The sequence below is a fragment of the Salmo salar genome, chromosome ssa16, assembly GCF_905237065.1.
Source record: "Salmo salar chromosome ssa16, Ssal_v3.1, whole genome shotgun sequence".
In the NCBI taxonomy this organism is placed as follows: Eukaryota; Metazoa; Chordata; class Actinopteri; order Salmoniformes; family Salmonidae; genus Salmo; species Salmo salar.
The window spans coordinates 46,616,235-46,632,472 of NC_059457.1; the positions used below are offsets into that span (position 1 = coordinate 46,616,235).

The 16,238-nt window shown below is 44.4% G+C and overlaps 1 protein-coding gene across 3 annotated transcripts in view; it reads left to right on the top strand.

Annotated features, from left to right (window-relative positions):
- LOC106574041 (inaD-like protein) overlaps positions 1-16,238 on the top strand; it is a 119,509-nt gene that overhangs the window by 24,010 nt on the left and 79,261 nt on the right. For all 3 annotated transcript variants that reach the window (XM_014149556.2, XM_014149560.2, XM_014149559.2), the window contains exons 8-14: positions 950-1,189; positions 1,367-1,469; positions 1,926-2,014; positions 3,550-3,688; positions 9,995-10,074; positions 11,108-11,164; positions 15,256-15,390. In XM_014149556.2, the coding sequence (XP_014005031.2) occupies positions 950-1,189; positions 1,367-1,469; positions 1,926-2,014; positions 3,550-3,688; positions 9,995-10,074; positions 11,108-11,164; positions 15,256-15,390 (843 nt within the window). The remainder of the gene's footprint in view (positions 1-949; positions 1,190-1,366; positions 1,470-1,925; positions 2,015-3,549; positions 3,689-9,994; positions 10,075-11,107; positions 11,165-15,255; positions 15,391-16,238) is intronic.

Below are 16,238 nucleotides of genomic sequence, written 5' to 3' on the forward strand. Positions count from 1 at the left end.
ATATCCTGCACCACGGTTATGCATCAAACACTTTTCATCCCTCTTTCCACAAAGGATGCTGTTCTCCCCTCTCTTTTTACTTTTTCCTCTTTTTCCCTCGCTGAGTTTATTCTGCTTGACCTGCGAGTCGTTGAATACATTTCCTAGCTTAGTACCGCAGGGCCAGGCCCAGACCAGGGTGGGACTAGCCTGTTCAAGTGGGATGTAAAATGCGTTGGACCACATTGGCTGAAATGATCAAATGGTCCAACTAAGCGAAATGTTGAATATGAGCAGATTTTTGGGGTAGTTATTTCATGTACTAGCAACCAACAGTGGTGGAAAAAGTACCCAATTGTCATACTTGAGTAATTTTCTATTAAGGTATCTTTACTTTTACTCAAGTAAAAGTAAAAGTCACCCAGTAAAATACTACTTGAGTAAAAGTCTAATTACGGATAGCTTGGGGCACACTCCAACACTCAGACATCATTTACAAACGAAGCATTTGTGTTTAGTGAGTCTGCCAGATCAAAGGCAGTAGGGATGACCAGGGATGTTCTCCTGATGTGTGTGAATTGGACCATTTTCCTGTCCTGCTAAGCATTCAAAATGTAACTAGTACTTTTGTATGCCAGAGAAAATGTAAGGAGTAAAAAGTACATTATTTTGTTTAGGAATGTAGTGAAGTAAAAGTTTTCAAAAATATAAATAGTAAAGTACAGATACCCCAAAAAACGACTTACTTTAACGCATTTTTACTTAAGTACTTTACACCACTGGCAAATAATACCATTCTGTAAGAAATGGTGAAATACATGTAGGTTGCTGTTTTTGCTAGACCCTGAACTTAACTATAATGCATTGTGTATTATTCATATTTCCAGTTTGTACAAATGTTAACATTGTCTTCTTTCTTTCTTTCTTTCTTTCTTTCTTTCTTTCCCCCCACCTCTCTCCCCCCCTATAGGATGGGCGCCTGCGTACAGGTGACCACATCCTGCGTATTGGTGAGACCCCCACAGGTGGCCTGGCCAGCGACCAGGTGGTCAAGGTGCTGCAGGGCTGCGGGAGCCACGTACGCATGCTCATCGCCCGTGACCCCTCGGGACAGCACTCCACCTCCCCGCCGCCCCCTCCCCCGCCCGCCGCCAGCCCCGTCTCTGCCTTACCCGCTGAATTCGAACCCCAGAGCAGGGTCAGCAGGACGGTGAGTGAGACAGGAGGATGGAACGCACACACACACACACACACACACACACAAACCTAGACATGCACACACCTTCTCCTGTGACCCCTGCCCCTCTACTGCCCTACATATTGTGGTGAATATGTCCGTGACATTAGAACGTCAGTACATGTACAGCATATCTCTATGGTTTTCCAGCCCAACCTGGAGGGTTATGAGATCCATGAAGTGCCTCTGAGGAAGAAGGAGGGCCAGAGCCTGGGGATCACCATCATCGGATTCAACTCCTTAACCTGCGACGGTAGGCCGATGCCCAATACCATGTCAACTCCTGGCTCCCTAGCCCCTTACCCTTAACCCAGGTCCCTAACCCAGGCCCCTAATTCTAGTCCCCTAGCCCCTAGCCCCTTACCCTGAACCCAGGTCCCTAATCCTACCTCTCTGACCCTTAACCCAGGCCCCTAATCCTAGTCCTCTAGCCTCTTACCCTGAACCCAGGTTCCTAATCCTACCTCTCTGACCCTTAACCCGGGCCCCTAATCCTAGTCCCCTAGCCTCTTACCCTTAACCCAGGCCCCTAATCCTAGTCCTCTAGCCCCGATTTGTATTCCGATCCAGTATTGTTGACACTGTTTGAGATGTATTGTTTTGATGGTATCTTGTCTCTCTATTCCCCTCTCCTTGGTCTCTCTCTCTGCTCTCTCATTCTTACCTTCCGTCTGTCTCACTTTCTCCACCCCCCTTCTCTCTCTCCTAGACGCGGTCGGGGTGTTTGTGAAGAACGTGGTTCCTGGGAGTGCCGCTGAGCAGAGCGGAAACATCCGGATCTATGACAGGATCATAGAGGTGAGACCATTAATCAGCTTTTAATGAGCGCAACCCTCATTAACCCCAAGGTGTGTGTGCGAGTGAGAGAGAGTGCGTGAGAGTGCGAGTGAGAGAGAGTGCGTGAGAGTGCGAGTGAGAGAGAGTGAGTGACTGCGTGCGAGAGAGAGAGAGAGTGACTGCGTGCGAGAGAGTGAGTGCGAGAGAGAGAGAGTGAGTGCGAGAGAGAGAGAGTGAGTGCGAGAGAGAGAGAGTGAGTGCGAGAGAGAGAGAGAGTGAGTGCGAGAGAGAGAGAGTGAGTGCGAGAGAGAGAGAGTGAGTGCGAGAGAGAGAGAGTGAGTGCGAGAGAGAGAGAGTGAGTGCGAGAGAGAGAGAGTGAGTGCGAGAGAGAGAGTGAGTGAGTGCAAGAGAGAGAGAGAGCGCGCGAGAGACTGCGAGAGAGTACACCACACTATAACACAACCATACACCACACTATAACACAACCATACAACACACTATAACACAACCATACACCACACTATAACACAACCATATAACACAACCATACACCACACTATAACACAACCATACACCACACTATAACACAACCATACACCACACTATAACACAACCATACAACGCACTATAACACAACCATACACCGCACTATAACACAACCATACACCGCACTATAACACAACCATACACCACACTATAACACAACCATACACCGCACTATAACACAACCATACACCGCACTATAACACAACCATACACCGCACTATAACACAACCATACACCGCACTATAACACAACCATACAACACACTATAACACAACCACAACCATACACCACACTATAACACGTCCATACACCACACTATAACACGTCCATACACCACACTATAACACGTCCATACACCACACTATAACACGTCCATACACCACACTATAACACGTCCATACACCACACTATAACACGTCCATACACCACACTATAACACGTCCATACACCACACTATAACACGTCCATACACCACACTATAACACGTCCATACACCACACTATAACACGTCCATACACCACACTATAACACGTCCATACACCACACTATAACACGTCCATACACCACACTATAACACGTCCATACACCACACTATAACACGTCCATACACCACACTATAACACGTCCATACACCACACTATAACACGTCCATACACCACACTATAACACGTCCATACACCACACTATAACACGTCCATACACCACACTATAACACGTCCATACACCACACTATAACACAACCATACACCACACTATAACACAAACCATACACCACACTATAACACAAACCATACACCACACTATAACACAAACCATACACCACACTAGAACACAACCATACACCACACTAGAACACAACCATACTGGTTCTTCATTGTCAGGTCAGGTTTCTATTGAAAATGTGTTCTCACTGTCTTACCTGCTTAAAATAGAAAAATGTCATAAACCCCAAGTCAAGAGTTTACGGGGACAAGGGTGAGAAGTAATTTTGGCCTGTTTCATTGTGCCAGCTGGACAGGGTGAGCCTGCAGGGCTTCACTAACCAGGAGGTTCTGGAGGTGATGAAGCAGACAGGCCAGACGGTCCACCTCACCCTGGTCAGGAAGATAGCCTCGCCCAAACCGTCACTGGAGAGGTCCCTGGACAAAGGTAAGGACTACTAGGACTCTTTACCAGTTACCTGTGAGTGTGTATCACTAGTCCTACTACAGCAGAAATACAGCCGGTATTATGTGTTTTGCGTCACGTCAGGATGCGTTTTGCGTCACGTCAGGATGCTTTTTGCGTCATGTAAGGATGCGTTTTGCGTCATACCGGCTGTATTTTTGTATTTTGAAAGTTACATATAACTTGATTGCTGACATGCAAAACATTTTGGGACTATATCAATAATGGACTAATGAAACAAATACCAATTTGGTGGAATTTTCCTGTAAGACTAATGGACTTATTCAGAAATGCACACTTTCATAAAGGGTACATTGGTGGCTCGGGAAGTGCACTGTCTAGCACTCGTTCCGTGCACCGGTGTAATTAGTGAAATGACATCCCTAAACCCTCGGGAGTGTACATGTAACTGTGACAGGATGATAAGGTGGACACGAGGACAGGGCCTTTTAAACTACCATCCTAGTAGATACATACTCCACTGTCCTGCAGTCCAATGAGTTCAACCTCCCTCCTGCCATCTGCAGTCCAATGAGTTCAACCTCCCTCCTGCCATCTGCAGTCCAATGAGTTCAACCTCCCTCCTGCCATCTGCAGTCCAATGAGTTCAACCTCCCTCCTGCTATTTCTAATTACCATCCAGCATCAGAGGGGAAGATTACTATGACAAATTTGTTTACTACTCTATACAGTAATTTCCAAAAAGTCTCGGGGAAAGCATCCAAAGATCTATGAACTCATTTCCTGCGACTTCTCAGAGGCTTGCTGCATTGGTCACTCCCTTGGCCATTGGTCAGCTGAGCAGTGTGACAGAGGTGATTTAGAAGAGGTTGAGTCACCGTGGAACTCTTATCTCTCCTGGACTCTTTGTTTCATTACACCGGTTAGGGAGAGGGATACAACACCTTCTGTGCTAACTGGAGACTGCTAACCTTGTAAAGTGAGCAGTCTGATTTCACACACACACACACACACACACACACACACACACACACACACACACACACACACACACACACACACACACACACACACACACACACACACACACAAACATACTTAATCACACACACGCGCTGGTGTTATCCCTCACGTACAGTCTGCTTGACTTGTCGTAATTGGATGGCCTAGTACAGTGTCTTCAGAAAGTATTCACACCCCTGGACTTTTTCCTCATTTTGTTGTGTTACAGCCTGATTATTATTATTTTTTTATGAATTAAACATATTTTTTTGTCTACACACAATACCGCATAATGAAAACATGCTTTTATAAATTCTTGCAAATTTATTTCCTCATTATTCTTCAAGCTCTGTCAAGTTGGTTGTTCATCATTTCTAGACAGCCATTTTCAAGTCTTGCCAAAGATTTTCAAGTCGATATAAGTAAAAACTGGAACTAGGCCACTCGGGAACATTCAATGTCCTCTTGGTAAGCAACTGTATATTTGGCCTTGAGTTGTAGATTATTGTCTTGCTGAAAGGTGAATTTGTCTCCCAGTGTCTGTACAGCAGGGATCATCAACTACACTGAACAAAAATATAAACACAACATGCGACAATTTCAACGATTTTACTGCGTTACAATTCGTATAATAAAATCAGTCAATTGAAATAAAGGAATTAGGCCCAAATGTATGGATTCCACATGACAGGGAAGGGGCGCAGCCATGGGTTAGGCATAGACCCACCCACTTGGGAGCCAGGCCCACCCACTGGGGAGCTAGGCCCAGCCAGTCAGAATGGGTTTTTCCACACAAAAGGGCTTTATTACAGACAGAAATACTCCTCAGTTGCATCAGCTGTCTGGGTGGCTGGTCTCAGACAATCCAGCAGGTGAAGAAGCCGGATGTGGAGGTCCCAGGCTGGAGTGGTTACACGTGGTCTGCGGTTCTGAACACGGTCGGACGTACTGCCAAATTCTCTAAAACAATGTTTGAGGCGGCTTACGGTAGAGAAATTAACCTTAAATTATCTGCCAACAGTTCTGGTGGACATTCCTGCAGTCAGCATGTCAATTGCACGCTCCCTCAAAACTTAAGACATCTGTGGCATTGTGTTGTGTGACAAAACTGCACATTTTAGAGTTGCCTTTTATTGTCCCCAGTACCTGGTGCACCTGTGTAATGATCATGCTGTTTAATCAGCTTCTTGATATGCCACACCTGTCAGGTGGATGGATTATCTTGGCAAAGGAGAAATGCTCACTAACAGGGATGTAAACAAATTTGTGCACATCATTTGAGAGAAATAAGCTTTTTGTGTGTATGGAAACATTCTGGGATCTCATCTTTCAGCTATTGAAACATGGGACCAACACTTTACACGTTGCGTTTTATATATTTTTTCAGAATTGATTCAGCCGCGGGCAGATATTTTCTAGAGCGGATGGTCAGGGGTTGGAACATAATTACAAATAATTTGTAGGCTGCAAATTGAACTCAAGAAGCCCAAACGGTTATAATATTTGACTAAAACATAATAATTTCAAACCTTGCTTACAATTGTATACGTTTACATAAACTGTATCTCTATTATGCGTGGGAACACTTTTTAAAATCACAGAGCTGATTTGCTGGTGTTTTAAAGTTTGTTGTCGCCCCCACCCAAAAATACATTTTTATTTTATTTTTTATGCTCAGTAAACTTGGGGGGACAAATAAAATCACTGAGTAATAAGATGTATGCACTCACTCTGTGTGCAATAATAGTGGTTAATATAAAAAAAAATATGATTACCCAATCTCTGTACCCCACACATACATTTATCTATAAGGTCTCTGTCGAGTAGTGAATTTCAAGCATAGATTCAACCACAAAGACCAGGGAGGTTTTCCAATGCCTCGCAAAGAAGCTGGTAGAAGGGTAAAAAAAGCAGACATTGAATATCCATTTGAGCATGGTGAAGTTATTAATTACACTTTGAATGTTGTATCAATACACCCAGTCACTACAAAGATACAGGCATCCTTCCTAACTCAGTTGCCGGAGAGGAAGGAAACCACTCAGGGATTTCACCATGAGGCCAATCGTGATTTTAAAACCGAGTTTAATAGCTGTGATGGGAAACAAACAAGATTGTAGTTACTCCAAAATGTGGCAAAGAAATTTACTTTTTGTCCTGAATACAAAGCATTATGTTTGGGGCAATCCACATCACTGAGTACCCATTCTTAAAATGTTCAAACATGGTGGTGGCTGCATCATAATAGGGGCATGCTTGTAATCAGCAAAGACTAGAGAGTTATTTTAGGATAAAAAGAAACAGAATAGAGCTAAGCACAGACAAAATCCTAGAGGAAAACCTGGTTCAATCTGCTTTCCATTAGACACTGGGAGACAAATTCACCTTTCAGCAGGACAATAACCTAAAACACAAGGCCAAATATACACTGGAGCTGCTTACAAGATGACGTTGAATGCTCCCGAGTGGCCTTATTTACAGTTTTGACTTAAAAATCTATAGCAAGACTTGAAAATGGCTGTCAAGCAATGATCAACAACCAACTTGACAGAGCTTGAAGAGTTTAAAACAGAATAATGTGCAAATATTGTACAATCCAGGTGCGCAAAGATCTTAGACTCACAGGTGTAATCGTTGTCAAAGGTGATTCTAACATGTATTTACTCAGGGGTGTACAAAAATTAATTTGCACCAAAAAATCCCCAAATCAGTTTTTTACTTTGTCATTATGGGCTATTGTGTGTAGATGGGTGTGACAAATTCAGTCTGCAACAACAAAATGTGGAATAAGTCCAGGGGTATGAATACTTTCTGAAGGCACTGTACATGTGTCCCCTTTTCATATGTGTCTGGCGTTAGCTAGTTACTGGATGGAACAAAAGAGGGTTATGATTTTGGAATGAGATGTTCGACGATCAGGTGTCCACATACTGTTGGTCATGTAATGTATTTTTTTCTCATTTAAAGGTGATATCTAGGGAAGTACCACCTGAAGCAGAAATACATGAGTTCCGTCCCAAATGGTAGTAAGTTCCAGGTGCACCGATTTGAGTGTGTTAAGAACCGCAAAGCTGCTGAGTTTTTACACGCTCAACAGTTTCGCGTGTCTATCAAGAATGGTCCACCACCGAAAGGACATCCAGCCAACTTGACACAACTGTGGGAGGCATTGAGGTCAACATGAGCCAGCGTCCCTGTGGAATGCTTTCAACACCTTGTAGAGTCCATGCCCCGAGGGCAACTCAATATGAGGAAGGTGTTCCTAATGTTTTGTACACTAAGTGTATAGTGTACTTATTTTGAACAGAGCCCTATGGGCTCAAAGTAGTGGCCTAGGGAATAGGGTAACATTTGGGACAAATACATGCTTTGTTATATGTATTAGAATCATTGAAAGTTGAAGATTGTTAGAAACTGATTCTAGTCCATTCCACTGCAGAACAACTGTTGGCTGATGTCCACGTGGAGGTTTTGAGTGAGTCCATTTTTAACTGAAGCGCTGATGTGGGCTTTTTAGTTTTTACTGTAGTTCAGTGTAGTGGCACAATGATCTGTCAATAACGTAGAACAATGCGTGTCTGAACCATTGACATTCACAGTACATTACACAACACATTTGCAAAAAAATCTCTTATGGTAGTGCCACTGTGCCAGTACAATAACTTAACACTTGAACCAGTCTGATTGTGCTTGTCCACCCTGGCTCCCACGTCCACCCTGGCTCCCACGTCCACCCTGGCTCCCACGTCCACCCTGGCTCCCACGTCCACTCTGGCTCCCACGTCCACCCTGGCTCCCACGCCCACCCTGGCTCCCACGTCCACCCTGGCTCCCACGTCCACCCTGGCTCCCACGTCCACCCTGGCTCCCACGTCCACCCTGGCTCCCACGTCCACCCTGGCTCCCACGTCCACCCTGGCTCCCACGTCCACCCTGGCTCCCACGTCCACCCTGGCTCCCACGTCCACCCTGGCTCCCACGTCCACCCTGGCTCCCACGTCCACCCTGGCTCCCACGTCCACCCTGGGTCCCACGTCCACCCTGGGTCCCACGTCCACCCTGGGTCCCACGTCCACCCTGGCTCCCACGTCCACCCTGGCTCCCACGTCCAGCTGTTCTCTTTCTTTCTCTCTTGTCTCTCTCTCTTCCTTCCCTCTATTGTTCTTTGCTAACTGACTGAAATGTATTGTAAATATTTAGGGTGTGTGTATTATATTCATCAGGGATGCCCATTAACTGTTGCCAAGGCAGCTACTCTTCCTGCGGTCCGAACACATTAAGGCACTTACGTCACTTTCAACTTTGTGGCAACAGTTTGGGGTGGGTGTGTGTGTTCGTGCGTGTCCTCCGCCTGGCCCACAGATGTTCCTTCCCTCTTGACATCCCAAAACGATGTATTAGGGTATTTATTTAGTGAAACGTTGGAGAGTAATTGCGCAACGGTGAGGGGTTAGCCATGTTAATTAATCAGGTACAGTACTGGAGCTCATGTCACAAGCTTTTGGGTTTTTACACACTGGGCTGACAGAAAGCGAGACACACACACACACACACACACACACACACACACACACACACACACACACACACCATGTAGGACTCAAACGGTTCCATGTGTGTGGGGAGTGGTTGTGGTCAGTCCAAGGGAGCTAGCTCTGAGGAGTTTCTCTTTACATCTTTACACTGGTAATGAACACACAGCGTAAAATAATTCCTCCTTCATGTCCTGCTGCTGATTTCCCCCCAGGTTCACTGTAAAAAGTCCTACAGTACAGTTGTGAGGGAGCAGGAATCATGTCTGTCTCATTGCTTCCTGGATCACAAGCAGCAATCTTGTTACCCTGTCAGTGTCCCAGGGTTGACTTCTCACTCAATTAAGCTTAAAGGGAAATTCTGCCACTTTTCAACGTCATGTTCATCACCTCCAGCAACAAACCAGTGTCTATGTAGAGTATGTGAAAACAGCAGGTTTCTATAATCTGTGGTTAAAAATATAAGAAGAATGGTCAACAAAAAAAATGCTTCTCTGTAACAGGTAGGATTAAAAGTAAAAAAAGATGATTTTCAAAGCCTGCAATGATTTCTTAGCCCAAACGAGTTTTTTTTTGTTTGAACTTTTGCTGATTTCAACAAAATGTAAATGTGCCGTTCTCACATATGTTGACTCTGGTATTGTGCTGGGGATGATGAAAGTGAGGTTGTAAAGTGGTGGAATTGCCCTTAACAGCGAAGTTCCATTCAAAATACAATTTAACATGTTTTGTGTTGTTCCTCACGTCCCAGAGTTATTAACATGTGCATTGACGCTGTCCTTGTGTCTTACAGGTGTGGAGGAGATATCTCTGTCTGAGCTGGAGCTGAAGGACAAATGGGAGCAGTCTCTGGGGCCACAGTACGATGTTCTGGTGAGATTCTAACTGACATCAGGAAATGAACATATGGACAGAATACCAACACACCAAAGACAAGCTCAGAGAAATCAGTCATGTCAATCAGTAACAGTTTGATTTGATATCAAGCAAGGTTTGATCATCCCATAGGGAAGGAATGATATAATTAAGCAATAAGCCACGAGGGGTTGTGGTATATGGCCAATATACCACAGCTAACATGCTGACCAGACCGCTCGCACACCCGCATGTTGATTTTGTCCACCCACACCAGACGCGATCAGGACACATGTTTATATATCAAAATGAACTCTGAACCAACTTTATTCATTTCTGTCAATTTAGCTAGCTAGCTTGCTGTTGCTAACTAATTTGTCCTGGGATATAAACATTGGGTTGTTATTTTACCTGAAATGCACAAGGTCCTCTACTCCGACAATTAATCCACAGATAAAAAGCTACACCGAGTTTGTTTATAGTAATCTTTCTTCCTTCAGGCTTCTTCTTGGGATTTTATATGATTGTTGGCAACCAACTTTAAGGTGCATTACCACCACCAACTGGACTGGAGTGTAAACCTTAGTTTATCTTTCAATCACCCACGTGGGTATATGCTCCTAAAATACAATGAGGAGATGGGAGAGGCAGGACTTGCAACGTGTCAAGCGTCACAAATATAACCAAGTTCTATTTTAGCGCCTGGCTACGCAGATGCTCGTTGACGCGCATGATCAGTGTGGGTGCAATGATTGAATAACATGTATGTGTACATTTATTTTGCAATGCTTACGCACGCGTCAGCATGTAAGGGCTGTTCTTGACGCGGATACAGCCCGTAGCCGTGGTATATTGGCCATATACCACAAACCCCCGAGGTGCTATTATTGCTATTATAAATTGGTTACCAACGTAATTAGAACAGTAAAAATAAATGTTTTGTCATACCCGTGGTATACCGTCTGATATACCACGGCTTTCAGCCAATCAGCATTCAGGGCTCAAACCACCCAGTTTATAATGACCATTGTTTGTGTGTTTTCCCTCCCAGGTGGTTGAACTGGACCCTGTTATTGAAGATGATGCTGGACTACAGAATTACTCCAAGGTGACCACCAGTTACCATCAAATATTGGAGCTTAATGCATATGCCACACAGTTCCCTTTGACAAAACCTCTCCAGTTATCACAGGGATGTTAAAGAATGGCGCTGGAGGGGGATGGCTGCCGTTTTACGGGCTCCCAACCAACTGTGCTATTTTGTGTGTTTTCTCACAGTTTGTAACTTATTTTGTGCATAAAGTTGCTGCTTCCGTCTCTTATGACCGAGAAGATCTTCTGGACATCAGAACAGCGATTACTCACCTCAAACTGGATGAAGATTTTTTCCTTTAATGAGTCTGACGCAAAGAACATACTGTTTCTCCGAGACCAGGCCCAAATCCCCGTCATTCGCGTGAAGAACAGACGGAGGTACAGGGGGTGGAGATCGGTGTGCCTTGTGAAAATTCGTTGAGTGGGTAAGAAAAAACTGAATGAGGTCCGTTCGAGACTATCCTACGAGCGGGACATTAAAACTGTGATATCTTATGTTTCGCCAAGTCGTGGCTGAACGACGACGCGGATAATATACAGTTGGCTGGGTTTTCCATGCACTGGTAGGACAGAACAGCTACGTCCGGTAAGACGAGGGGTGGTGGTGTGTGTCTATTTGTCAATAACAGCTGGTGCGCAATGTCTAATATTAAGCCTCGAGGTATTGCTTGCCTGAGGTAGAGTGCCTCATGATGAGCTCGGTTTGTTATTTTTGATTAAAACAAAACCAGTATTTATTAAATACGAATACCGAACTTGTTTTTGCGTGGATTCCGCGAAGCGGTTAGCTTTTAACAGCTAGGACCGCTATTTCTTGTCCCGGAATCCTGCTTAACAGACAGGTTGAAGCATGCTTGACAGAGACGCTAAGCTGCTAGCCATCAAGCTAAAGAAGTTGCTACCAGATGAGTTTAGCAATGGAGCCCTCTTTGTCTGGAGAAATAAATGAACGGTTCCAGCGCTGTAGGAGCTGTATCTACTACGCTTTGTTTCGGGTCAAACCGGATCACTCAGAGTTCCGATGTGGCAATTGTTTGCTTGCCGAGGATTATAGGCTTGAGGTGGCTTCCTTGATCACGCAGGTCACCAGCCTACGTAAGAAACTGGGGAATATGCAGAGTGGAACATTTACATTATCTACACTGGTGGCTGGACGGCGTTCGCGCATGTTGGATGCAAACAACAAATATTTTGGCCATCCTGGATCTTCCTGCACCTTTGTCGCTGGGGGTGCCTGTGTCTTGCCGGCCGCAGTGCCTACTACTACGATTTTGAAGTCGATATTGCCAACCTTCCGATCGAGCGAGGCGTCTCCATCTGTCGGAGGACTGCGCCAGGAGAAATGGGCTCAAGTTATCCTTCTTCTCGCCCGTCCATAAAGGGTTCTCTGAATTCTGTGAAGCAAGGGTGTGGGTGGATTTCCTTGTCATTCTTGCCAGCTGTGATTTTGGGCAGGTCAATGGTAAGGAATGTGACTGTTCCTGGTGCAAAAACAATGTCCTATCCCGGAGCTCGAGTAAAGGACATGTGGGTTTTAATGACATGAAGGGTAGCTCTGAACAGTTGAAACTGGATTTTAAAGAGCCGATTGACTCTCTGCTAGACACTAACAAAAGACCCATCTGGCCTTGTGCCCTCCCTGAATCATGGCATTAAACGCTTAAGCAGGATTATTTCTCTTCACAACTGGCTATGTGATTATTGCAGCTCAATGGGTATAACTTTTGTTGACAATATCAATTCCCGTAGTGGAAACAAAACACGTTTTATAAGGAGGATGGGATCCACCCAAATCATTTGGATTCCTGGATCCTTTCACAGCATTTTAAGGCTTTGCTGAGACAATGAATTATCAATGACCCAAGCCCAGCTCAGTTAATCCCTACCATTGTGACGTGGAGTTGTCATAATGCTTCAGCAAATGTACATTACACCAGAGGCGTTGGTACACACAATCTTCCCAGTAAAGCAATGAAAACAAGTAAGCATCCCTGAAGAAAAGTGCTCACTTTAACATATGAGGCTTAAGAAACCAGGTTCATGAAATCAATAATTTGCTAGACTTCAGTGTGGCTTTAGACATTATCGACATAGTCTGCTGCTGGAAAAATGTATGTGTAATGGCTTTACACCCCCTGTTATATTGTGGATAAAGAGTGACCTGTTTAACAGAACACAGAGGATGTTCTTTAATGGAAGCCTCTCCAACATAATCCAGGTAGAATCAGTTATTCCCCAGGGCAGCTGTCTAGGCCTTACTTGTTTCAATCTTTACTAATGACATGCCACTGGCTTTGAGCATTATTTCAGAACAAATCAAACTTTATTTGTCACATGCGCCAAATACAGTAGGTGTAGACCTTACTGTGAAATGCTTACTTACAAGCCCTTAACCAACAGTGCAGTTCAAGAAAGAGTTAAGAAAATATTTACCAAATAAACTACAATAAAAATAAAAAGTAACACAATAAAATAACAGTAATAAAGCTATATACAGGGGATACTGGTACCGAGTCAATGTGCGGGGGTACAGGTTAGTCAAGGTAATTTGTACAGTTAGGTAGGGGTGAAGAGACTATGCATAGATAATAAACAGCTTGATTTGGGACAAATCATTCACTAAACATCAACTAAATCTTGTAATAAATAATGTGGAAATTGTGCAAGTTGAGATGACTAAACTGCTTGGAGTAACCCTGAATTGTAAACTGTCATAGTCAAAACATATTGATACAACAGTAGCTAAGATGGGGAGAAGTCTGTCCATAATAAAGCGCTGCTCTGCATTCTTAACAACACTATCAACAGTGTAGGTCCTACAGCAGGCCCTAGTTTTGTCGTACCTGGACCACTGTTCAGTCGTATGGTCAGGTGCTACAAAGAGGGACTTAGGAAAATTGCAATTGGCTCAGAACAAGGCAGCACGGCTGGCCCTTGGATGTACACAGAGAGCTAATATTAATAATATGCATGTCAATCTCTCCTGGCTGAAAGTGGAAGAGAGATTGACTTCATCACTACATGTATTTATGAGAGGTATTGACATGTTGAATGCACCGAGCTGTCTGATTGAACTACCAGCATACAGCTCAGACACCCGTGTATACCCCACAAGACATGCCACCAGAGGTCTGTTTGAACTACTAGCATACAGCTCAGACACCCGTGTATACCCCACAAGACATGCCACCAGAGGTCTGTTTGAACTACTAGCATACAGCTCAGACACCCGTACATACCCCACAAGACATGCAACCAGAGGTCAGTTTGAACTACTAGCATACAGCTCAGACACCCGTACATACCCCACAAGACATGCCACCAGAGGTCTGTTTGAACTACTAGCATACAGCTCAGACACCCGTACATACCCCACAAGACATGCCACCAGAGGTCTGTTTGAACTACTAGCATACAGCTCAGACCCGTACATACCCCACAAGACATGCCACCAGAGGTCTCTTCACAGTCCCCAAAGTCCAGAACAGACTATAGGAGGCCCACAGTACTACAGAGCCATGACTACATGGAATTCTTTTCCACATCAAGTAACTGATGCAAGTAGTACAATTAGATTTAAAAAACATATAACAAACACCTTATGGAACAGCGAGGACTGTGAAGCAACACAAACATAGGTACAGACACATGCACACACACACACGATAACATACGCACTATACACACGTACACATGGATTTAGTACTGTAGATATGTGGTAGAGGTAGAGTAGGGGCCTGAGGGCACACAGTGTGTTGTGAAATCTGAATGTATTGTAATGTTTTTAAAATAGTTTTTACACTGCTGCTATTCACTTTTTATTATCTATGCATAGTCACTTTAACCCTACCTACATATACAAATTACCTCGACTAACCTTTACCCCCGCACACGGTATATAGCCTCGGTATTGTTATTTTATTGTGTTACTTTTTATAAAAAATTTTACTTTTGTTTATTTAGTAAATATTTTCTTAACTCTTTCTTGAACTGCATCGTTGGTTAAGGGCTTGTAAGTAAGCATTTCACGGTAAGGTCTATTACACCTGTTGTATTCGACGCATTTGATTTGATGATAAAGTATTCTATTCTTTTTTATCCTAGCTGCTACCCATCCACACCATGCGTCTGGGGGTGGAGTTGGACTCGTTTGATGGCCACCACTACATCTCCTCTGTGGCCCCAGAGGGCCCCGTGGCTAAACACGGCCTCCTGAGACCAGACGACGAACTACTAGAGGTACTGGACAGGCATCAAACAACAACACACCGCACAACACACACACAACATTTTCCTTGTCTAAATGCATACAAAGTAACCAAACCATGACATTTAAAAATAGATGGGATGTAGCATAAAGATCAGTAAGTGATAGATAACATGTGATCTGCCAGTCATAATGCATTGGTTATACATGCAGGCTTTACCTGGCGGAACCTCAACATTATGGTAGCACACATTTCATGTGTCATAACTTAAAATCATTTCCTAGTATATTTTGTTCCCTATCACCTTGAGCCTGTCCAATGACCTTGATGGTCAGGCGATGTCCCTGTCTCTTGGCTCCAGTTCAGATGTAGCTGTGACTGGAGGGGGTTAGTTAGACCCGTGTCTAATGTACACTACAGGGGAACTCTGGGATGTTGTATTTTCTGTTGTTCATTGGGCTTTTGCATTATAGTGTTTGTTTATATGTGTTTTTGTGTTTGTCTATATGAGTTTGTGGTTGGGGGAGTGTGTGTGTGTTTGTCTATATGAGTGTGTGTGGTTGGGGGAGTGTGTGTGTTTGTCTATATGAGTGTGTGTGGTTGGGGGAGTGTGTGTGTTTGTCTATATGAGTGTGTCGTTGGGGGATTGTGTGTGTGCGTACATACTCCTGTGAAGAGGGGTTAGCAGGCTAACCGAGGCCATCTGTACATCAGACCCCTGCCTCCCTCGCCCCCTCTGTGCCACCCTCCTGCTCACCCCTACCCCTCTTCCTGCCCGCTCCCCTCCCTGGCACGGCTTGGTGCAGCTTCACCACTGTGCCCTCAGCCTGTTGCTGTTGGCAGTCGTGGCAGAAGCAACCACCTTGGTACTGTGGCACA